The 26,109-nt window shown below is 41.9% G+C and overlaps 1 protein-coding gene across 6 annotated transcripts in view; it reads left to right on the forward strand.

Annotated features, from left to right (window-relative positions):
* triobpb (TRIO and F-actin binding protein b) overlaps window positions 1–26,109 on the forward strand; it is a 285,020-nt gene that overhangs the window by 246,062 nt on the left and 12,849 nt on the right. For all 6 annotated transcript variants that reach the window (XM_059640825.1, XM_059640826.1, XM_059640828.1 and 3 more), the window contains 3 exons: window positions 1,533–1,638; window positions 2,275–2,434; window positions 9,673–9,792. In XM_059640825.1, coding sequence (XP_059496808.1) covers window positions 1,533–1,638; window positions 2,275–2,434; window positions 9,673–9,792 — 386 coding nt within the window. The remainder of the gene's footprint in view (window positions 1–1,532; window positions 1,639–2,274; window positions 2,435–9,672; window positions 9,793–26,109) is intronic.

Consider the following 26,109-nt stretch of genomic DNA (forward strand, 5'->3'; position numbering starts at 1 on the left):
ACGAGAGTGTTTTGAGGATACAAATGGTTCAATCTTGGTTTCGGGAAAAAACTATTTAATAAAAAGATAATCTGGGCCAAATTAAGCCATTAATAGTGACCCGAACGCTAATTCCAGTGACCCCGAATATGTCTTGGGTTTTGTCGATCTCTTCACCCATTTCTTTCCTTTATGTAATCCTTGTTGATTCTACAAATCTACGTGTTTCGCACCTCTTCCATAATATGAAAACCTACCCTCATGGTTTGATTAAAGAAGTATAATTTCTGTTTCTAGACTCTCTCTTTGAAATTAGTCATTCACCAACATCTGTGTTTGAATGAGCACAGAGGCATTCTTGAATGAGCACATGAGCCAATATGGTGAAGATTAGTGCGAAGCCAGAGATTAGTCTTTGAAACTAGCAAAGAACAATGAGACAAGCAGTAACGGGGTAAAAGATGTAATATGAGGGTAAGCTAGCTATTAATATAGAAGAAGATTGCAAGAGTTTTTGTAGATATATGAAAGGTAAAAGATAGGGTTCAGTGGCCATTAGACTGCAGGAAAATAAGGCTGGAGAAGTTGGAATGGGGAACAAAAAAATTGTGGAGATGTTGAATAAATACTTTGCATCATTCTTTACGGTGGAAGACACCCATAGCAAGCCAGAGCTTCGACAGAGGTGAGTGTAGTGGCTATCGCTAAGGACAAGGTTCAGGAGAAACTGAATTGTCTGAAGGTGGATAAATCGCCTGAACTGGACTAACTACACCCCGCAGCTCTGAAAGAGATGGTTGAGGAGATTGTTCAGGCATTGGTGGTAGTCTCTCAGGAATCACGGGAGTTAGGGAGGGTCCCAGAGGACTGGAAAATAGCTAATGTAACACCCCTGTCTAAGAAGGAAAGAAAGCAGAATGTAGGAAATCATAGGCCAGTTTGACTGACCTCAGTCTTTGGTAAGATTTTACAGATAATTGTTAAAAATGAGATTGCTGAGTACTTGAAAGTGCATTGTAAAATAGGGCTGAGTCAGCATGCCTTCATCAAAGGGAGGTCACGCCTGACAAATCTGTTAGAATTCACTGGGGAGGCAATGAGCAAGTAAGAGGAAGTAAAGACAGTAGACACAATCTATGTGGATATCCAGAAGGCCTTTCACAAAGTGCCACGCACGAGGCTACTAAATAAGAGATGGTGTTAGGAGCAAGGTGCTGGCATGGATAGAAGATTGGATGACTGGCAGAGGGTGGGGATAAAGGGATCTTTTCCTGAATGGTAGCCTTGAACCTGAGTTTCCCAGTCCAGGGGTAAGGACATTACTACTGCACCACAAGGAGGCCCTATTAATGTATTTAAACATATTTTCCTTGTCACCCTATTCAGAGATGTTATTACAGACCTCTGGAGTTGATGGGACTTGAATGATGGGCCTCCTGGTTCAGGGGTAGGGACACTACAACTGTGCCACAAGAAAGCCCCTTATTATTGTCTTTAAAATGAAGTTAAAGAAACTCATTTCAGCTGTGACTGGTTTTTGTTCTGGATTGCAGCCATTGAAGCTGTGAAGAAGGCTCATCGTGAAGAGTTGGAGAGATTGCGGAGCACTCAGAACATTGCAAATAACAGTGATTTGGAGAGGCTTCGCAAACAGCACCAGTGAGTACAGCTTACTCCTTCGGATTTTTGAAATGGTGTGAGTAGGGACCTATAGAGAGAAGCAGCAGGTAACTGAGGGAGTTGTGTTTCTTAATGAGGTGTTAATTGTTTTCTAGTCCAAAATGGGAAAGTAAAATTTTATTCACACCCAGTCTTTCAGCAAATTAACTGGAGTCAGGGTGGGACTTAGGTCAGATTGGTAGCAAGAAGTCTGTTTTATAGCAAGTGCTGCCTAATCATTCAGCAAACAGTTACATTAAAGCAAAATATTGCATCTGCTGGAAATTTGAAATAAAAAACTGCTGGAGAAATTCAGCAGGTCTGGCAGCATTTTTGGAGAGAGAATCAATTCAAGTCTATATGAACGACAGCAAACGGAACTTCAAGTTCAACAATGTTCCCTGACAAAAGAAGGATTATTTCTCCATTTGAGTGCACTGAGTGGAAGATAATGACCTGCTACACAATTTTGTATCAATCCCAGTCACTTACGCAATGATTCATTTCTAACCTGGTTGGGAATAACAGTGTGCGGAGTCTGCCAGGCTCTGTTTGGCTGGGAGGACCGATTGTGTTTGTGCTGTTTTGTGTGACATCACTCATTGACGCGTTACTTATTTTGCTGCTTTTCTGTAGGGAGGAGCTGGAGTCACTTCAACGGGAGCTGCAGGTGCTGTCAGAACAATACTCCCGCAAGTGCCTGGAGATTAACTACCAGATGAAGGAGACACAAATGCGGGAGAGGGACCTGTCACGGAGCCAACGGGAAAATGAGGAGCTGCTTCGACAAAACCGGGTAACGGGCATGGACAATTGTAGTTGGGCGGTGATGCTCACACCAGAAAAGTAGCTTTTCCGAGAAGGAGGAGGATATTTGAACTAAAATAAGGGACAAGAAAAGTCTTCTCAGCCCATCACCCACTGCTAAGAATCCTGATATTTTATAGACAGCGCCTTTTGGATGCTCAGCGTGAATTCTGGAGGGTCAACAACCCTAAGCACTGCCTGGATTAAATTCTTCCATAGACCTGCCCCCTGCCTTGACTATATATTTTTTTCTATTTGGGTCTAAAACCCAGGATGCTCCTCAACCAGAAAGTGTTAGAAGTACCAATTTTGGGGCACCACAGTGATTCATGCAGACACACAAAATGGCTGTTCTGTCCCTTCCAGGCTCTGCTACAGCTGCCTCACTATGAATCTGTGATGAGTTTGACTGAGAAAAGCTGAATGAGGTTTATGGTAGTTAGAATGTAGGTGTTTTGCGGCCATGACTGGTTCCCTCCTCAGATGGTAACCAAGACGAGAGAAATACATCCTGCGGCCTTGTGTCTTGGTGCATCACTACGGCATTTGGGCAGGTCAGAATTGTCATTTCTCCTTACAGGTTGGGTTCAGAGCATCAGTCAAAACAAGAAGTGTGAGTATGGTATTTTGTCAGTTGTCCTCCAGAGAGTAGAGCTCCACAATCCAGGCTGACATTGTAGTGCAGTACTGTACTGTCAGAGGTGCTGCCGATTCTGTCGTTAAACTGAGGCTGCACATGCCTGGTTGCCCTTCTAGGTGGACATAGTCATGGGTTTGGAAAGTGCTATCTAAGAAGTCTTGGTGAATTTCTGTAGTACATCTTATAGATGATGAGCAAGCAGTGGTGGAAAGAGTGAAGGTTTGTGAATACGATGCCAGTCAATTGGGCTGCTTTGTCCTAGATGGTGTTAAACTTCACGACTGTTATTAGAGCCACACTCATCCAGGAAACTGAGGAGTCAGGAGTTTAGTTACCTGCTGCAGAATATCTAACCTCTGATCTGCTCTTGTATATGGCCAATCCAGTCCAGTTTCTGATCTGTTGTAATTCCAGAATGCTGATTTTTAGGGATTCAATAATGATAATGCCATTGATTGTCAAGGGGTGACAATTGGATTCTCTGTTGTTGGAGATTCTCATTCTCTAATATTTGTGCAGAACAAACGTACTTTCCACTTGTCAGCTGAAGCGTGGATATTGGTGTATTTGGACGTGGACTGCTTCAATATCTGGGGAGTAGTAAACAATACTGAACATTGTACAATCATCAGTGAACATTCCACTTCTGATCTTGTGATGGTCACTGATGAAGTATCTGAAGGTGGTTGGACCAAGGACACTACCCCGAGGAGCACTTGCAGACTGGAGCTGAGTTGACTGATTTCCAACAACCAGAACCATCTACCAATGTGCCAGATATGACTCTAACTAGCAGAGTCTTTTCCCCCAGTCCCCATTCACTCTTGTTTTGCTAGGGCACCTTGACACCATGTTTGGTCAAATATGGCCTCTTTGATAAAGGCAGTCACTCCCACCACCTCTGCCATTCAGTTCTTTTGTCTGTATTTACACCAAATCAGTAATGAGGTCAAGAGCTGAGTGGTCCTGGCTAACTCAAACTGAATGTCCGGTTATTGCCAGGCAAGTGCTACTTGATAGCACTGTTGATGACACCTTCCATCACTTTACTGATGATCAAGAGTAGACTGATGAGACGGTAATGAGCCTGGTTGAAGATTTGTCCTGTTTTGTGTGTACAGGTCATAACTGGGCAACTTTCTACATTATTCGATAGGTATCTGTGTTGTAGCTTGGCTACGGGTGTGACTAGTTATGGAGTATATGTCCCCAGTACAATTGCTGGATTGTTGTCAGGCCCACCGGCTTTGCAGTATGTAGTGCCTCCAGTCTTCTGTTAAGATCATGTAGAGTGAATCAATTTGGCTGAAGATAACATCTGTCATACTGAACCCTCTAGAGGAGGCCAAGATGGGTTAACTACCCTGTATTCAGCATTTTAGCCTGATCTTTTGCATTGATCTACAGGGCTACCCAATTATTGAGGATTGGGATGTTTGTGGAACTTCCACCTTCAGTGAGTTGTTTAATTGTCCACCACCATTTATGACTGGATAGGGCAGGCTGCAGAGCTTAGATCTGATCAGTAGGCTGTGGAATTGCTTAACTCTATTGGTTGTATTTTATTTCCAGAGTTTTTATTGAATTCAAATTTCACCATCTGTTTAGCTTTTGCCAACATTACCTGGGTCTCTGGATTGAATTGAATTGAATGATTTATTTATTGTCACTTGTATTTTACAGTGAATAATAAAGTAAAATACAGTGAAAAGCTTCAGTTGTCACCACAATCTGGCACCATTTTGAATAGTTTAAGAATCAAAAGAAATAACTGAAAGAGAGTCTATCTTCATTGTACCACCTCTGCCACGAGTCCTGAGCCCTGAACCAGCTCACCAGTACATGTGCTCTTCCACCCCTCCTTCACTGACTTACCACCACCTGCAACAGACCCACTAACATAGGAATTGCCACTGTTTAGGTGTCATCTCTTCTCTGCTGGGCCCACCTCACTGACGCTGAAGCCAGATCCCATGCTGAACCCACAATTGCCCTGCAACCAGGAGTCCCCGGTTCCTCTGTCACTGCCACCTCACCAATAACCAGGAATCCCTGCTCCTGGCCTACCACAAGCACCATCAGGAATCCCTGGCTCCACAGCACCTCGATGACACCAGGAATCCCAGCTATTGGCATACTGCAACCAGGAGAACTTGCCTCCACTGCCACCTCACCAAGAGTCCCACTCCAGCCACCTTCCTCCGAGATGTTGCCTTCTCCAACAGAAGGAAGATGAGGAAAAGATGATAAAGGGAAACATGATGAAAAGGGTAATGATGAAGAAATGAAGCAGCTGGTCTGGAGCAGCCACCTCAGGAGCCCAAACACTGCCTACACGGCCAGTGCTGCCACCGTGGAACCTGCTCCATCGACCGTACCATTAGACCATCACTTCCATGGGTGATGTCTGCTGCTACCAGCCGCCAAAACTGACACAAACACAAAACATTGCAGCTATAACTTGCGTTGTTTCCGCCTTTGTATAAATATAGAATGATTGTCACTCTGAAGAGAAGCTGTAACCTTATCTCGACGATTCAGCTGACAGCACAAGTGAGTTTCCTGTTGTCCCCGTCCCTTCCTGAGATGCCTTTCTAAGGCTTTCCGCAGAGTCAAAAAAACTTGAGCGCCAGCTGTCAGCACAAAGTCCAAGACCTTTCCATTCCCATACAGGCATTAACCGAACAGGCAAGCAGGACGTCCTTCCCCCCGGCATCCCGCTGCTCCTCAACAACTTTTCCCAAATTAGGTGAAAAATCCCCAGTCTGGCATAAAGATGTCTCTTATTTGTCACAGTACCCACAGTTTAAATCATTTCTTGTGTTAACTTTGTATCAAACTGTGAGAAGGAGGCCTCCCAAGATGGCCTTCACGTTGTGAAAAGGATGTAGAAGCACTAGAGAACATGTTGTAAAACCAAATCTTTTTATTTTAATTTGTTTTTTGATTATTGACCAAATATGGGAGGAAGTCCTGCTTTAAACTAAGCAAACTGGAGAAGGGATGTTTCAGTTTTAAAACAAGTTACTGGAACTCATTGTGAGTTGTATTACACTGATCCTTACTTGAAGCAGTAGGAGAGAATTGCTGGACTCGTCAGCACCGTAGGTGTGTGTTCAGGGCAGTTTTGCTTAGAGGCTGTCTGTTGTTTAGTTTTTCAATCAGGACCAGCTCATTGGGTTAGGAATGTTCAGGATGGCAACAACTCATTGTTTGGCTCCTGGGCAGATGGGCTGCCTATGTGTAAACAATACAGGGGTAGAAAGCTTCCAGGCTCTAAAGAGAGGGCATCTCTCTCTTTCTTTGTAAAGAACTAACAAAGAATTGGAAGATAGCTAACTATTCTCACTCAATTTGCCTAAAAGCTGTGAATGAGACGCTAAACAATTAGCGTGACAACCATCCCATGTTTGCAGTAACGAACTGTGCAAAATTGAAATGAAGATATTTGAGATCAGGACTCAGAGAAGCAAAAGGACTAATTGAATACTGTGGACTGATGTGTTGAACTGTGTCCTCTAATATTTTTCCTCTACCCATAATAACATCAATTTCTTTTTTGTCTGTGTCTGTCAGCATATCTATGTAGGGATTTAAATATGAGTAGAGTTTAATTTAGAGAATTACAACTTGATCGTTCCTGTTTTGTTTGCCTTGTGATTAGAACTGATTTATTTGTAATAAATAGTATTTTCTTGTTAAGTACAGTAACGTGGTCATTATTTTCTGTTGAGTTTTCCATCTGGAAAATCAGGAAAGATACAATGTAGAGCTGGAGGAATGTAGCAGATCAGGCAGCATCAGAGGAGTAAGAGAGAGAACGTTTTGTCCTAGATCCTTCATCAGCACCTAACTCCAGCACCTGCAGTTCTTGCTATCTCTGAAAAATCAGGAACTTTAAATAATTTTTTTGAAACTTTTATTTTGTGACAACTCAAAGATCAGTACAGCTCGAGGTCAGTTCACTTTCCCAAGTGGATTAGGACAATGTAAAAAAAAATTCACAAGAATAATAACCAATCTAAGAAGTTACACTTATATGAAAAAGCAGGATATGCTAGGACGGTTCTCCCTAGAAAAGAGAAGTCTGCATGGTGGCCTAATAACTATCATTAAAAGGGGCTGATAGGTTGGTTTCTGTATGTTGATCCTATGAAAGAGACTAAAATTGTGGGGGTTTATAAGATCGACACTAATAAATCAAGTGGGGAATTCAAGACAAACTTCTTTAGCTAGTAAGAGGTTTGAAACTTTGCTACTACAGGGAATATTTGAGGCAAAAATTACCAATGCCTTTAAGGAGAAACTGGAATAGCACGAGGGATAAAGAAAAAGAAGATACATCGATGGAGTTAGATGCTTCTCATTGTAGCCCTAAACAACCTTCCTCGTCAGTGCTTTGATTGAACATACCTCCACCACACTCTGAGGAAGTCCCATTCAGATCCCAATCATTTGCTACGTGCAAATGTTTTTCCTTGTGTTTCCTTTGCTTCTTTTGCAAAACACCTAAAATATTTGCAGCAAGCAATTAGATAGGCAAACAGGAAGCTGGCATTCATCTTAAATAGATTTGAGTAGGGAAGTAAAGATGCCTTGCTTTAGTTGTACTGAGCCTCGATGAGACCTCACCTGGAGTGCTGTGTACAGTTTTAACCTTGTTACCTCAAGAAGGATATATTTGCCACAGAAGTTGTGCAGCACAAATTCGATTAAATCCTGGGATTATGGGATTGTCATTTGTGAGGAATTTGGGTCTGCATTTCCTAGAGTTTTAAAGAATGAGAAATGATCTCACTGAAATCTTCAAAATTCATGCTGGGTACAACAGGGTAGATAGGAATTTTCCCCAGGCTGCTGACTTATCTGCTCTCTGAACCTGTTCTGCCACTTCCAGTGACTTAAGCACAAAAGGCTTTATAGACTCCCCATCACCAGTCTCCTAAGAACTCAAACACTGCATGGTCCCCTTCTTAGTACACAAAGTACAAAATATAATTGTAACTTAAGTTATACGTTGTTCCTAACATCGCATTTCCCAATTGCTATCTGTTCACCTGCACAGGTGGAGAAGAATCAAGGCTAGCCCAAGTAACAGATTCCTCGGAAGACTGTAAGGATGATTCTGCCCCACAACAGGAACAAAAGGTGGAAGCACCACTTTCCAGGAAGCAACTTAAACAATGTGAAGGAAAAATACTTTGAGATAAATCTGAGCAGAAAGATGATCAGTATACAGACCCTAAACGTAAAACAGGTCCTGTAACTAGACCATTACAGAAATGTCAGGATTTCAGACAATTCCACATTTTTTGAAAGCTAGATTTTGAATCTATGCTTGTTATCTCTACTCTCCATTTCCTATCTCCTAAATTGTTCCCTAACTTATCAGTATGAAGTTCTTGGGAAGAAACAGTAAGATTCATTAAAAAGCTGAGCTGCTTCTCATATACAGCAAGAACTGCAGGTGCTGGAGTCGGAGACAACACCGTGTGGAGCTGGAGGAACACAGCAGGCCAGGCAGCATCAGAGGAGCAGGAAAGTTGACTGGAGGGAGGCACAGGATGAACATGTTACCCAGGGAGTGAGAGGGGGAGTTAAAATGGTTGGCAACCAAAAGGTGTTGTCGTTTTTTGTGGATAGAGCGCGTATGCTCTACAAAACTGTCCCCAAATCCGCACTTGATCTGACCGATGTAGAGGAGGCAACTTCGTAAGTAACAGACACAGTAGACCGGGTTGGAGGATGTACAGGTGAATCTCTGTCGGATAATAAATGTTTGCTTTGGGCTTTGGTTGGAGGTGAGGGGGGGAGGTGTAGGGGCAGGTGTAGCACTTCCTATGGCTGCAGGGAGAGGTGCTGGGGGTAGTGGGGTTAGTGGGGAGTTTGGAGCAGATGTGAGGTAGTTGCGGAGTCAGCGGGCCCTACGAAAGGCAGATGGGGTGGGAGGGAAATATCTCTGGTCGTGGGGTCGGATTTTAGGTGGCAGAGAATGCTGGATGTGCAGGTTGATGGGGTGATATGTGAAGACAAGGGGGATTCTGTCATTATTTTTGTTGGTGGGAGGTGGGGTTTGAGGGCAGAAGTGCAGGAAATGCAAGACATCGCCTGGTGTAGTCATTCTCTGATTCACTAACTAAACATCCCAAAGTAACTTGGAGTGAATGGCATCGGCGGAATTGTAACTGTAGGTTTGTCTTGATCCAGTCTCTCACAGCTGTCTCATGTCTCAGTGTTTTCCCTATTGATTGTAACTGTGCATATCTTTGTGCTGAGAACATTGTGGCCAGAAGTCCTCTTGTCAGGGAGCTGTCTGATTACATGGATACACACAGACAGACAGCCAATTACCAGCAGAGCAAAACAAGAAATTTTCAAAGAAACTCAGCAGGTTTGGCAGCCAGCTATGGAGAGAAAGAAAAGTCAGCGTTTCGGGTCCAGTGACTGTTCTTCAGAACTCAAAACGTAGTGATTCTGCATTTACTCCACAGATGCTGCCAGACCTGCTGAGTTTCTCCACCAATTTCTGTTTTTGTTTCAGATTGACTCACCTCCTAATTATAATGTTTCTGTCTTGACTTTTGCAGGAGCTGAATGGCCAGTTATCAGAGGAGATTGCCCGAATACGTGCACTTGTGACAGGAAAGAACCAAGATAACGTTGGGAATTTACCTGTCACTGGTGACAGAGATACCTGTGAATTGGAGGTAAGACAGGAGCAGGTGGTGCAGACTTTTTGTTGAACTATATACCATTTCACAAGAATCAGTTCAAAACTTTGGGAGTCAATTCAGCCCATAGTATCTACACTAGCTGTTTAAAGACTTATCTAATCGGTCCCACCACCCTTTTTCCTGCATAATCCTAAGAGCCTACTGACTAAAACATTATTAATAAATATTTATATCACTATCCATCAAGTTCTCCAGAATAAAAGGGAATTGATAAATGCTTAATATAGGAAAAATTTGAAAGGCCCTGGGCCAAGGACTGGGCCAAATTGGTTAGCTCCTTTAAAAGTTGGCCACACTTTATATGGAATGGGACTGTGATCTGAACCTACAACAGTAATTGCTGTGACATTAGCAAGCACAATCCTACAAATAACGGTCATATGACATTAATGAAGGGTGAAATCATAGCCAGCAATTTAGATACCACCATGGATCTTTAAAGTCCACATGTAGCAATTGGAAGAGTTGATGGGTCTCATTGTAATGTTTCTATAGCAAATGAAGTCTGTCCAGTTTCAAGTTACAACTACTGGTGTATTATTAGGAAATAGCAAGAACTGCAGATGCTGGAGTCAAAGAAAACACAATACGGAGCTGGAGGAACATAGCAGGCCAGGCAGCATCAGAGGAGCAGGAAGGTTGACGTTTCAGGTGGGGACCCTTCTTCAGAAATGGGGAGGGGAAAGGGAGCTGGGAAATAAATAGAGAGAGGAGGGATGGGTCTGGGGAAGATAGGTGGGATGGTGATAGGTGGATGCAGGTAGGGAGTGGTGGGGATTGATTGGTGGGATGGGTGGAGCGGATAGGTGGGAAAGAAGATGGACAGGTTGTATCAGTTCAAGGAGGTGGGTGGGGCTGCGATAGGTTGGATGCAGGTAGGGGGCAGTGGGGATTGATCAGCAGGAAGGGTAGAGTAGATGGGTGGGGAAGATGAACAGGTTGTGTCAGGTCAATGAGTGGGAGTGGTGGAGAGGGGGTGGTGAGGGGGAGAGTTGGACATGGGATGAGGCTGGGTCTGGGGAGATTTTAAAACCAGTGAGCTCTGTGTTTAGGCCATTGGGCTGCAGGCTCCCAAGGCAGAATATGAGGTATTGCTCCTCCAACTTGTATGTGGTATCATCGTGGTACTGGAGGAGGCCCAAAATGGACATGTCACACAGGGAGTGGGATGGGGTGTTAAAATGGTTGGCAACTGGAAGGTTTTATCATTATTAACTTTGATATGAATTATTATTAACTGTTATTATTAACTTTGATCTGAATTGGGAGCTGACCTTATTTTAGAATAGCGTTTTCTGGGGATTGTCAACTTCAAATGAATATATCTCTGGAGGTTAAAATGAACATAAGCATTAGAAGAGAGCATTCAGTCCTTGGTCCTGATAAATCATTCAATGAGATCATGAATCGAAGTGACTCCACGTTCTAGCCTGTCTGTGAAAAGCCCTTCCTTGTCAATCAAAAATCTGTCTATCTCAGTCTTGAATATTTTCAATGACCCAGCCTCCGCTGTTCACTGAGGGGGAAAATTCCAAACACTGACAACCTTAGAAATCCAAATAGATTGTGTCCACTAGCTGTCCTTTGTTTAATTTGCTCATTCTAACAGATTTGTCAGGCATGACCTCCCCTTGATGAAGCCATGTTGACTTCAGTTCTATTTAGCCATGCACTTCCAAATAGTCTGCAATCTCATCCTTAATAATGGACGCTAAAATAATTAAAACAACTGAGGTCAGGCTAACCAGCCTATAATTTCCTGTCTTTTGCCCCATCCCTCCCTTCGTGAGCAGAGATTTTACATTAGCTTTTTTCCAGTCCTCTGAGACCCTCCCTGATTCCAGAAAAGTCACCACCATTGCCACTACAATCTTCACAGCTATCTCCTTCAAAACTCTGGGGTGTATCCACCTTTAGACCTTGAAATAACTCCACAGAGTTGTCCACAGAAATAACTCCACAGACTTGCAATAACTCCCGTCACCAAGTTACCTTTTGTTTACGCGTGGAAAGTCCTTGACATTGATCCAGCTTCGTCAGAGCCAGCTCTGAGTGTCAGGATTCTGACCTTTATCTGTCAGTTAGGACTCCCTGATTGGACCAGATTAACAGCGCCAATCAGGAATCTCAAATTCTGTAATGTCCACCAGACTGACTACATTACAATCACTATAGACCTTTTATCTTCTCCAGTACCTTCTTCCTTAGTGATGGCCATTACACTCACCTCTGCTCCATGACTCTCTTGAAGTTCTACTATTTTTCTGGTGTCTTCCACTGTGAAGACTGATGCAAATTACCTATTCAGTTCCTCCACCATTTCTTTGTTCCCCATTACTACTTCTCCAACCTCATTTCCAGCAGTTCAGTGTTCACTCTTGCCTCTCTCTTACCTTTTATATATCTAAAAAAACTGCTACAATCTTCTTTTATGTTACTAACTAGTGTACCATCATATTTCATGTCCTCATTATTGTTTACTTAACTGCCCTCTGCTGGTTTTTATATGTTTCCCAATCCTCTGATTTACCATTAACCTTCACCACATTGTAATCCTTTTCTTTAGATATTTTCTAATCTACCTGGTCAAAGATGTTATTTCACATCTCTAATGAAGGTGGGACTTGAACCCAGGCCTCCTAGTTCAGAGATAGGGGCACCACAGCTAGACCATTAGAGCCCTTTTGCTTTAATGCTATCCCTGACTTCATTTGTCAGCCACGGTTGTCTCATTCCACCTTTGTTTCTTCTTCCTTAGAATTAATTTCTGCTCCGCCTCCCAAATTACCACCCGAAATGCATGCCATTACTGCTCCACCGTCTTCTCTGTTAGGCTCCCCTTCAAATCAACTCTGGTGAGCTCCACCTTCATGTCTTTGTCGTTACCTATAATCAGTTGTAATACCATTACATCTGATTCAAGCTGCTCCCTGTCAAACTGCAAGATGAACTCTAACATATTGTGGTCACTGCCCCCAGGGGTTCCTTCACCTTAAGCTCTGAAATCAAGTCTGCCTAGTTATATATCACTAGATCGAGAATTGTATGTTCCCTAGTGGGTTCTATCACAAGTTTTGCCATTCAACCACTTTGTAGAAATTCCACAAATTTCTCTTCTTGGGATTCACTCCCAACCTAATTTTCCCAGTGCACCTGCATATTGAATTCCTCCATCATTACTGTAATAATGCCTTTCTTATATGGCTTTTCTATCTCTTGATTTATGTTGTGATCCATGTCCTCAGTACTGCTAGGAGACCTGAACATAACTCCCATCAGGGTCATTTTTCCTTTGCAGTTCCTCAACTCTACCTACTCAGGATTCTATGCCTTCCGACCCTATATTGCTTCTTGCTAGTAATTTAGTTTCATTTCTTATGAACAAGGCAACTCTGCTAGCTCTGCCCATCTGCCTGTCCTTTCAGTAGGATGGATATCCTTGGATATCTAGATCCCAGCACTGATCCCCTTGCAGCCACATCTCTATGATACCCACAACATAATACCTGCCAATTTCACTTTGTGCTATTAGCTCATTTACCTTGTTTCATATACTGCATGCATTTAAGTGCAACACACTCTGTCCTCCATAGACCACATCAATTATTGTCCCCTTATCTGTTGTGTCCGAAATTAGATACCTGACCTTTTCCATAATCTCCATCCTATTACTTGTTCTGGATACTTCAATAATCTCTCTTGTGCACCCCCCCAAACTAATTTAAAGTGCTTGTGACCTCAATCTACCTCAATTTGCATAATCAGTTCATCTACCTTATTGCAAATGCTTCATGCATGAAGATACAAAGTCTTTAAGTTTGTTCCATTACTGAGTTTCCCTACTTGTATGGTTCCTTTATACCATACAACATTCGCACCTTCTGTCCCTTTTTTATTTTCCAGTAACAATCAACCCCATCACTAGCATGCAATTCTACCTTCTCCTTTACCTTTGATTAGCTAATTTTACATGCAGCTGAACTCCATGTCCCCCTCCACTATTTAGTATAAAGCCCTACCTACAGCCCTTGTTATGTGATATGCCAAGAGTGACGTCCCAGCATGACTAATGGAGCCCATTCCATAGTAATAGCTCCCTCCTTCCCCAGTACTGGCACCAATGTCCCATGAATTCAAGCACCACACCAATCTTTGAGCCTGTTTGCCTGTTTGTTCTCGTTAATCCTGTGCCATTTAGCTCGTGACTCAGGTAGTAATCTGATTCTGCTTCTCAACTTACTCCCTAGCTGTTCATATTCCCTCAACAGAACCTCTTTGTCTTTTTGCCTATATTGTTGGTACTTACATGGACAGCGATAACTGGATCTTTCCCTTCCCACTCCTTGTTCCTCTGCAGCCCAAATGAGATATCCTGAAACCAGCCATCAGGGAAGCAACGCAGCTTTCAGGACTTTCGAACCTGGCCACATAAAACACTGTCTATTACCTGACTATCCCCATTTACAATTATATTTCTTTATCCTTACTTCTCTTGCATGGTTGCCTGTACCGTGGTGCTATGGTCAATTTGCTGATCCTCCCTACATCCACGACAGTCATCCACAGAGGGAGCATGAATGCCCTATAATCCCATTCCCAAAATCTTTATGTTTAATGAGTTATCAATCAACTGTCAAAAGAAAATGAAAAGAAAAAGACTTTTTCTATAAAACACAAGTTTTCACCTTTTTTTGCAATAGTATCCTGGGCATTAACATCCCATTTCTGGAGACTCTTAGGAACAAGAAGAGGCCATTCAGTCCTTTGAGTCTGCTCTTCCATTCATTGAAATCATGGTCGATATATAACTTAACCATCAGATCCATTCACTTCATTGGTAAATAAACATCTACCAATCTCAAATTTAAAGTTTACAATTGCTCCCCCATCAAATGTCATTTTCAGAAGAGAGATTCAAACTAGGAACAAAGGAACATGTTTAGGCCATTGTAACTATCGAGTCTATTCTGTCACTTAATAAGATCATGTCTGATCAAATATTGAAATGCCTTTTACCAACCCTATCCCTAAAACCATTCACATCACGAGTAATCTGAAATCTATTAATTTCTACCTTAAGCATACTCAAAGACTAACCTTTCACAGTCGCTGGGGTAGAGAATTCTAAAGATTTACAATACCCTGAGTTTAAAAATACTCTCAGTCCTAAGTGGTAGTTTTTAAATTGTGCCACCTGGTTCTCGACTCCACAACCAGGGGAATCATCTCACCTATTTTATAGGTTTCCATGAGATTACCTCTCATTTTTCATAACTTTAGAAAATACAGGTTCAATTTGCCCAGTCTCTTTTCATAGAATGGTCCTGCCATCCCAGGAACAGTCCCTCTGAGTTCCCTAATTTCATTGCCGAATGATCTAGGTATGTCCGCTAGTCTTAGTTTTCTCAGTCAGCAGAAATAGCTCCAGTTTGTGTAATTTCACATCTCTGTTTAATCCATGGAGTCCAGGTAATATTCTGGGAAATGTCCACTGACCAGTCTTGATACTTTCTGTCTGTTTTCATGGAACGTGGGTAGCATTGGTAAGGCCAGCACTTGCTGCTAATCCCTAATTATTCTCAACTGATTTGTTAGGTCATTTCAGAAGACAGATAAGAGTCTGTGGTCTCCATTGCTGTGAGCCTGGAGTCACATATAGGCCAGAGTGAATAAGGACAGCAGATTTTCTTTCCTATAGAACATTAATGAATAAGATGGGTATTTACAACAATAGTCACTATTAAAGACAAGAGCTGTCAATTCCTGATTCTTATTGAATTTAAATTCCACCAGCTACTGTGGTGAGATGTGAACCCTCACCCCAAAGCATTAAACCTGGGCATTTGGATTACTAATCTAATTACATTAACACTATACCACAGCCTCACCTTATAGCATGTGTTCCAGCTTTTGTGTCCATTCCAAATTTCTTTTCATTGGCTTGAGAGTCTGGGGTCACCTAGTCCATCAAAGAGAACATTATGTTTGATTTCTTTTTGGATTGAAATACATTGCATTAATTCCTCAGCTACATGTTTCTACCTAAAGAGTCCCAATGTATTTGTGGTGCCAAATGCGGTACAGAACATTCAAGCCTTGCCTAGGAAATTAGCATCTTTCAACTGCCTCTGACAGTCCGCTGCACTTTTATTCCAGACCTTTAATGCTAAATACAGATATGGTTCAACTTCAGTTTGGTGCCAGACAGGCAGTTAATGACCATCATTGAACACAATGAGTTAGGCTTCTTATCCACATCACTCCGATGAGCCTGAATTATTAAAGGAATAGCAGGATCAAAATCCTTTGCTACTTTCTCACAAAAGGACCATGATGACTGGAAGCTCTAATTTTATTCACTAATTTATTCTAGCTTCAATAAAAGTTACTTAGAATAAATCTGACTGAGTAGTTATAATATGTGCACACTGTTATCAACTAGTGGAGTGATCAAGAGTATGATAGGGTATCATACTATGCGATCTCTAGTGTACACAGCAGCAGACTGTTTAGCCCATCAGCCCTGCACCAGCTCTTAAAAAGAACAATCCAATTTATTCCCTGTCCTACTATCATCCCAGAATCCTACATTTGTTTTCTCTTTATGAAATTTCTCAAACTTCCTTTTCAAAATTTCAAGTGAATCTGCTTCTACTGTCTTCTCATGTAGAGAATTAAGCTTGTTATAATTCATCATGTTAAAAACTATTCTCCTCATCCTTATTCTTTCAGCAATCATATATGTCTCTATTTTAAGGAATAATATAAATTGTAAATAGCTTAGTTCACAGCCTTGTTTCTTGTGGTGCATCCTGCCAGCTTGAAATTTCTTGGTTCATCCTTATTCTGTGTTTCCTGTTAGTTAACCAATACTCTATCAATTCTAACGTTTTCCCCAACTTCCTTAGCCCTTATCTTGAGTATTAGCCATTTGTCTAACACTTTATCAAGTGACTTTTAAAAATCCAAGCATTACTGCTCTTCATGTTCCGTCCTAGTTACACCCTCATAGTAAGCTAATAAATTTGCCAAATACAACTTCCCTCTTCTAAAACGATTTTTGAGGTTTTCTTGATCCTATTGCAATTTTCTAAGTGCATTGTTGTAAGTTCCTTAGTGTCACATTCCAGCATTTCCCAATGACTGATGTCAGGTTAACTATCCTGTAGTTTTCTGTCTCCCATTTTTTTCAGTATCAGTGTTACAGTGGTAAATTTCAGTTCATGGGATTTTTAAATATATTTATACTTTCTCAAAATGTGGAAGGTACTGGCTATGCCAAGAATTATTGCCCATACCTAATTGTTCTGAGGAGGTGACAGTGAATCAAGTTTTGGAACTGTTGCAGCCCACGGAGTATAGGATCTTCTGTAATGTTGTTAGGGGGGGAAGGATGTTGATAGAATGGTGATACATTTCCACATCAGGATGGTGAGAGCCTTAGGGCAGAGCTTGCAGGTGCTGGCATTCCCATGTATATGCTGCCCTTGCCCTTCTAAATGTTAGAGGTCATGTTTTCAGAAGGTCTTGGTGAGTTGCTGTAATGCATCTTTTAGATGGTACCTGCTGCTGCAAACGCGCATTGCTGGCAAAAGGAATTAAGGTGGTGGGTAAGATGCCAGTCAAGCAGGCAGCTTTGTCTCAGTGCCAAGTTTCTTGAGTGTTGCTGGAACTGCACTCATCCAGCAAGTGGGGAGTGTTCCAGTACACTCCTGACTTCTCCCTTGTCAATGGTGGATAGGCACTGGGGAGTCAGATGATGAGTTACTTGCTGTAGAGTTTTCACTTTTGACCAGCTTTTGTAGATACAGTATTGATACGGCTGAACCACTTCAGTTTCTGGCCAGTGGTAAACCCTAGCAGCAATAGATGGATTGTCTCTTGTTAGAGATAGTAATTGCCTGTCACTTGTGTGACATTGCCATTTCTCTCCTGTTACTAGGGATTTTTTTTAATTGATAGCCATTACATTCAGTATTAATTGGACAAGCATATGGACGTACATTGGAATAGTGTAGGTTAGATGGGCTTGAGATCGGTATGACAGGTCGGCACAACATCGAGGGCCGAAGGGCCTGTGTTGTGCTGTAATGTTCTATGTTCTTGGACTTAGGTTGTGCGAATTTGTTGTCTTCCAGTCTTTCAGTTTGTCCATTTTTTTCTCTAATTATATTAACTATCCTACGTTCCACACCCTTAGTAGGTATTTGATTACCCTCTATGTCTGTAATGTAATTTGAGTTAACTATTGTCTCTTCATTCCCTTTATTCTTCTTGATAACTTTTCCTGTCTGTACCTCGGTGGTATTGATATTCATTATAGTTACTGTACATCTTAAAAATTTTTAAATCTGTTTTTATATTCCTGGCTATTTTACTCTTGTATTCTAATTTTTCCTTTGTTAAATCATTTTTTGGTGGTCCTTTCCTGCTTTATTAAACTCTCCGAATCCTCAGGCTTATTACTATTCTTTGCAACATTATAACCTTCCCTTTTTAACTTAACATTATCCTTAATTTGACTAAAAAGTCACAAAGTAATCTTTCTTGGTAAGAATTTTTTGTTTGCTTTTTCAGTAGAATGTATTTCAGGAACTGCAGTCTTATCTACACAGTTAGTTTTTGCAATGATAATTGGGTGTGGTCCAAACTGTCCGATCTACAAACAGAAAGTGCTGGCGGCTCCATATTACTTCATATCTGCAGCAGAGCCCGTACAGAAGTTTACAACACTGAAATGGTCTGTGTCAGTGTTTATGCCCAATTCAAACCCCTGTCTACATGACTTGGAACCCTTTTGAACCCAATGAAATCAAGTAGATACTTCAAAAGAGGTTGACAAGTTTGAGATAGGCAAGAGAATTAAGAGTTCAAAACCAAGCCAGATATACAGAGTTAAGATACAGATCAGCCATGACTGTTTAAATGACAGAAGGAGCTCAAGGCACTGAATGGCTTACTCTTGTCCGTACAGTGAAATTTTCTGTTCCATTCTCCCTCATGTGCTTATCTAACTTTGCCTACGTGCATCTGTTCCATTCATTTCGACCACTGTATGGTAGCACACTGAATACATAAACCCACTCTCTGGGTAAAGAGGTTACCTCATTTATGAGTGCTCATCTTATATTTTTGGCCATTAAATACACACTAATGAGCAGAGACACAGGTGCCTAGCCATATAGATTTGTGGATGATACATCAATGATTAAGTTCAGCAGCTGTACTAAACGCTGGGAGAAATAGGACGGAATTGCTATTGACAACTATTCTTAAAATAGCACTTCACACTGTCAGTCTTATGAAGGTTCGTCAACTGGAATCTTGTGTAAATGCCTAGGTCTCAGCTGAGAACATAGTGCTGAGAACACTGTTAGTTCATGCAGCCAATTTTGTAATCCTGCTTGAAATAACGCCATGAAGGACAGTGTCCCATCACCAAGTCACCCTTTATTTAGATGTGCATCGTACATGACATTGACCCAGCTAGCACAGAACAGATTCCAGAGTGAACAGATCCCCTGACACTCCCTTTTATATTTGTCAGCCAGGGCTCCCCAATTGGACCAGGTTAACATCCCCAATCAGGGAATTCATATTCTATGAGATCCACCTGGCTGGCCTCATTCCAAATATTACTTTGCCTAGTTTCACACCCACACCCTCTCAATGGAAACTATCCAGATCAGTCTTCACTGCCCACATATAGTTTCACAGATGAAAAATTAAAATCAGAATGAAATAAGATCTTGGTTGGGAATAAGACTTCAGATTTAGAGATTCACTCTTCAAGATTTACTTAATCAGCTCCTTAGATTCAATTACAGCTATCCATTATTCTGTATATATTTTATACATATATATAAACACATATACATATGCACACACACACATACAAACAGAGGAAGCGCATGATTAAATTCCAATAAATACCTCACAGCTTGGTATCCAGTTTTTACCCTTGGTTTAGATTACAACCTGTCACTCAGATTCTGCATACAACCCAGTTGAATCCTTTGCTCTTTGAGGGGGCACAGTTCAGAGGTTTCGGAGATGGTATCAAACATGTCTTGGCAAATTGCTGCAGTACATCTTGTAGATAGCTCACACTGCTCCCATTGTGGATTGGTAATGGAGAAAGTGAATGTTGAACATGGTGGATTGGGCATCAGTCAAGCAAGCTGCTTTGTCCTGGATTGTTTTGAGCTTCTTGAGTATTGTTGGAGCTGTTGTTGGAGGCATAGTGGCGTAGTGGTAATGTCACTGGACGAGTAATTCCCAAACCCTTGGCTAATTCTCTAGGGAAATGGGTTTAAATTTGAGCCATGGAAGATGATTTAATTTGAATTCAATTAAAAGTACTAGGCTAACGTTGGTCATTTAATCACTTAATGGTCGTAAAAATGTGCTGTCCTCATCCAGTCTGACTCCAGATCTCAGCAATGTCGTTAACCCTTAACTGCCCTCTGCGAAATCTGGCATAGCTAATAACTAATGGCCTAGTCACATCCATATCCCTTGCTCCTCTCTGAAATAGTGCACTAAGTGTTATTATATCCATCATAGAGACCAGCCAGTGCTCTGGTTTAACATCTCATCTAAAATGTGCTCAAGAACATTACCAGCCTGGACTCTGTACTCATCCCCTAGAATGTGACTTGGATAAACAAACATTCTTACTCAGTAGTGAAAGAACTACTCACTGAACAACAACTCACACACAGAAAATAGTTTCAAACGTTGACCATTTTTGCGTATCAAAGTTTCCTAATTCAACTCCTGAAAAGTCTGTTTCTAATTCTCAGATTATGCCCCAAGTCTAGAATCCCTGATTAGTGAAAATTGATTATTTCTGTCCACTCTAACTGTTCTCCTTAATACCTTGAAAACTCTTATCCCCTTAACTTCCCAAATTTCAGACAATATAAACCTGGTTTCTGTAATCTCTCCTTGTAATCCAACCCTTGGAATTCATATATAATTCCAACAAAAATCCCCTGCGCTCCTTCCAAGGTCAGTGTATCCTTCCTAAGGTGCAGCACTCACAGTTGCCCTCAATAACCCCAAATGTGGTCAAATTGTACAGCTACAGCATTACATTTGTCCCTTTGTTTTCCATTCTTTTTGGTTGAAAATCCAGTGTTCCAGTAACATTTATGATTATATTCTGCACTTTATCATATTTTAATAACCTGCACATTTAGATCTTCAAATCTCTTTGGAGTCCATTATGTACAGCTTTTCACCTTGTGGAAAGTTTTTAGCTTCACAGTGCACAACCTCACATTCATCTACAATGAAATCCATGCTCATGGTCCTGATGGTCATTGTCTGGCACTTGTGCAGCATGAATTTTACTTCCTGCTTAGCAGCACAAGTCTAGATATATTCAGCAGCCGAGAACTGGTGAATGGTGCTGAACATTTGTCAACAATCGGAGAACATCCCCACATCTGACCTGATGGCGGAGGGAAGGTTCATTGATGAAGCAGCTGAAGATGGTTAGGCATAAGACACTAGCCCAAGCAACTCCTGTAGAGGTGTCCTTGGACTAAAATGTTTGGTCTGCAACAACCACAAATGTCTTCTTTATGCTAGTTGTGATACCAACTAGTGAACAGACTCATCCTGATTCCCACTGACTCCAGTTTTGCTATTACCCCTTGATGTTATACTTGGTCAGATGTTGCCTTGGAAAACCATTCACTCTCACCTCACCTTGGAGTTCAGAGAAACATTTGCACCACACAAATGCCAGGCAATGACCATCTCCCACAAAAGAGAATATAACCATCGTCCTTTAATATTCAATGGCATTACTATCATTGAATCCACCACTATCTATATCCTAGAGGTTATTATTGACCAGAAACTCAACTGAACTAGCCATATAAGTACTATGGCTACAAGAGCAGGTCAAAGACTAGGATTCCTGCAGCGCGTTACTTACCTCCTGACTCCCAAAGTCTTTCCACCATTTATAAGATACAGTCAGGATTGGGATGGAATATCTCCACTCGCCTGGATGAGTGCAATTCCAGAAACACTCAAGAGGCTTGACATGATGAAGGCAAAGTAGTCTGCTGACTGGCTTCATATCCAAAACATCCATTCTCTCTCCCATTAATTGCAGCAGTATGTTTACGAGATGCACTGTAAAAATTCACCAAGGCTCCTGAGGCAAACTTCACGACTGCTACCCACTAGAAGGACAAGAGCAGCAGATATATGGGAACACCACCACTGCAAATTACCTTTCAAGCCATTCGCCATTCTGACTTTGAAATATATCACCATTCCTTCAGTGTCGCTGGGTCAAAATTCTGGAACACCCTCCCTAATGGCACTGGGAGTCTACAGCACTTGGATTGAAGCTGTTCAAGAAGGCAGCTTACCATCACTTTTGCAAAGACAACTGGGCATGGGTACTAAATGCTGGCTTTTCCATCATTGAATATGATGTGGGAAATTTGTGGAGCCTTCTTCTGCAGTGAGTAGTTTAATTGTTCACAACCTTCACAACTGAACGTACCAGCTCTGCAGAGCTTAGATCTGATCTGTTGGTTGTGGGATCTCTTGGCTCTGTCTATCACTCACTGTTTGGCACGCAAGTAATCCTGTTTAGTGGCTTCATTCAGTTGACACCTCATTTTTAGGTATGCCTGGTGCTGTTCCTGACCTGCACTCTCCATTGATCCCCTGGCTTGATGGTAATGGTTGAGTGGGGCATATGCCAGGCCATGAGGTTACAGATTGTGCTGGAGTACAATTCTGCTGCTGTTGATGGCCACAGCGCCTCTTGAATGCCCAGATGGAGTTGCTAGGTCTATTTGAAGTCTGTCCCATTTAGCACTTTTGTACTGCCACATAACATAATGGGTGTATTCTCAAATATAATGGTGGAATTTTGTCACCACAAGGACTAAGTGGTAGTCACTCTGACCAAAAATGTCATAGACAGATGCATCTGCAGACCGCAGATTGGTAAGGATGAGGTCAAGTTTATTTTTTCCTCTTGTTGGTTTCCTCACCACCTGCTGCAGACCCAGTCTAGCAACTATGTCCTTTAGGATAACAAAGTGTGAAGCTGGATGAACACAGCAGGCCAAGCAGCATCTCAGGAGCACAAAAGCTGACGTTTCGGGCCTAGACCCTTCATCAGAAAAGGGGGATGGGGAGAAGGTTCTGAAATAAATAGGGAGAGAGGGGGAGGCGGACCGAATATGAATAGAGGAGAAGATAGGTGGAGAGGAGAGTATAGGTGGGGAGGGGATAGGTCAGTCCAGGGTGGACGGACAGGTCAAGGAGGCGGTATGAGGTTAGTCCTGTATGTCCTTTAGGACGTGACCAGCTCAATCATTAGTGCCTCTCTTGGTGGTGTACAGTGAAATCCCCACCAAGAGTAGATTTTGCACCCTTGCCACCATGGTTCCTCCAAGTGCTTCCTCCAAGTGCTGTTCAACATGGAGGAATACCAACTCATCAGCCGAGGGAGGACGGTACATGGTAATCAGCAGGAGGTTTCCTTACCCATGGTTAACCTGAAGCTGTGAGCATTCATGGATCTGGAGTCAATGTTGAGGACTCCCAGCAGCACACCCTCCCGACTGGACCCCACTGTGCTGCTACCTCTACTGGGTCTGTCTTACTGGTGAGATCGAACATATCTAGAGATGGTGATGGTGGTGTGTGGGATATTGTCTGTAGGTACGATTCTGTGAGTATGAATATGTCAGGATGTTGCTTTACTATTGGTAAGACAGTTTCCCCAATTGTGCCATGAGCTCCCATAGATTAGTAAGGAGGGCTGTACAGAGTCAGCTAATTTCTGCCATTGTCTTTTCTGGAGTCTTGGTCAATGCTAGGTGGCCCATCCGGTTTTATTTCTTTATTAAGACTCCATTATGATTGATACAACTGAATGATTTGCTAGGCCATTTAAGAGACAAGTTGAGAGTCAACCACATTTCTGTGGCTCTGGAGTCACACGTCGGCTAGACCAGGTGAAGATGGCAGATTTCCTTTCTTGAAGGACGTTAGTAAGCCAGATGTTTTTTCCTGACTATCAGTAGTGATTTAATAGTCATCAGTAAATTCTTAATTCCAAATGTGAATTCAGTTTCCATGATCCGCTATGGCGAGATTTGAAACTGGGTTCCCAGAACATTAGCTGAGTTTTTGGATTCGCGGTCTAGTAATAGTACCACGAGGCTGTTGCCTTCTCTTGATCACAGTAAGTAAGCAGTGGCAGACACTGGAAGTATTTCATGACTCTGAGCAAAAATACATCCGAGTAAGGAGAAAAGATCCTAAGAGAGGGATAAACCAACCACAGGTAACCAGTGAAGTTAAGGGCCGTATTAAGCTACGGAGTCTTCAAAAGAAATGGATAACTGAAAAGCACAATCCATCATTACCTCCGAGACAGACCACAACAGGAAGACCTAACACAACCAGAATCACTAATATCCTTACCATACATCAAGGACATTTCAGAGATGATCACAAGACTACTCAGACCCCTAAGTATCAGAGTAGCCTATAAACCGACAACCACCCTACGACAGCTACTGACAAATGTAAAGGATCCCATACCCAAAACCAGCAAAACTGGGGTAATATACAAAATACCATGCAAGGACTGTGAGAAAAACTACATGGGCCAAACCAGAAGGAAATTGGCCATACACCAACTAGCCACCAAGAAACACAACCAATTCTCAATTGTCTCACTATACATTGAGAACAAGGGACACGAATTCGACTGGGACAACACATCCTTAATTGCACAAGCCAAACCGAGACATCTCACAGAATTCCTGGAGGCCTGGTGTTCCAACTGGAACTCCGTCAACAAACACATTGAATTAGACCCTGTGTACAGACCACTGAGAAACAAAACTGGAATTGATACCAACCATCCCAGCAAACTGAGGCATATTAATAACCAGCAGGACAGAAGACTGACGCCTCACCAGAGGCGCACTAATGATGCTGCCAAGCAGGGTGATGAAACGTTTGTAACCAAACCCACTGATTTGGCAAGAATGCCTACAACTGCAGGTAACTAAACATCAATTAGCCAAACATCTATCGTTTGAAAAGCATTGGAATCACTTAGTAATTGCAGAACATTTGGAAAATCATAATCTGATCGATCAGAGTCAGCATGTCTTCATGAAAGGAAAATTGTGTCTAAGTTATTGGAGATTTTTGAGGAAGTCTCAACCACAGTGGATAGAGGGAAACCAATAGATATGTGACATTTGGATTTCCAGAAGACATTTGACAAGGTACCTAAAAAAAATTAAGTCACAAGAGCCCATAATTTTGGGGGTCCTGTATTGGCTTGGATACAGAATTGGCTCATTGGCAGGAAACAACAAAAAAGGGTTTTATTTCAGGTTGGTGACTCGTGACCAATGGAATTCTACTCAGATCAGTGCTGGAACTGCAATTGATTATAATATATAAATGACTTGGAGGAGGTGAATGTACTGTAGCCACATTTTTAGATGACAGTAAAATAGATGTAAAAGCAATTTGTGAGAGGGATACAAATAGTTTGCAGAGAGATACTGTAGGTTAAATATATTAGCAGAAAATTGGCAAGTTGAGTATAATATGGGAAAATATGAAGTTGTTTATTTTGGAAGAGAAAACTAAAGAACAATACTATCTATAAATTAGAAAAACTGCATAAAAATGTATCACAAAGAGACCTGGAGAGTACTTGTGTACAAAACACAAGCGAGCTTGTACGCAGGTGTGGCAGGTAATAAGGAAGGCTAATAGAATGTTGGCCTTTACTTTGAGATGGTTGGAGTATAGGAGTAGAAAAGTCTTACTGCAACTGTACAAGGTATTGGTGAGACCACGTCCAGAGTAGTGTAGTCAATTTTGGCCCCCTTATTTAAGGAAAGATATCATTTCATTGGAGGCAGTTCAGAAAAGGTTCACTAGAATGATCCCTGGTTTGGCAGGATTGACTTATGAGCAAAGGTTTAGCAGGTTGGGATTTAGATCAGAATTTAGAAGAACGAGAGGTGATCTCTTTGAAAAGTACAGGATTCTTAAAGGGCTTGACAGGATAAATGCTGAGAGGATGTGTCCCCTCATTGGAGAGTGTAGGACCAGAGGGCATTGTCTCAGAATAAAGGGGCACCACTTTAAGACTGAAATCCTAGAATCCCTACTATGCAGAAAGAGGCCATTTGGCCCTTGAGTTTGCACCAATCCTCCAAGGAGCATCCCACCCAGACCCAGACACCCACACCATAACCCCACGTT

The sequence above is a fragment of the Stegostoma tigrinum genome, chromosome 38, assembly GCF_030684315.1.
Source record: "Stegostoma tigrinum isolate sSteTig4 chromosome 38, sSteTig4.hap1, whole genome shotgun sequence".
Classification (NCBI taxonomy): Eukaryota; Metazoa; Chordata; class Chondrichthyes; order Orectolobiformes; family Stegostomatidae; genus Stegostoma; species Stegostoma tigrinum.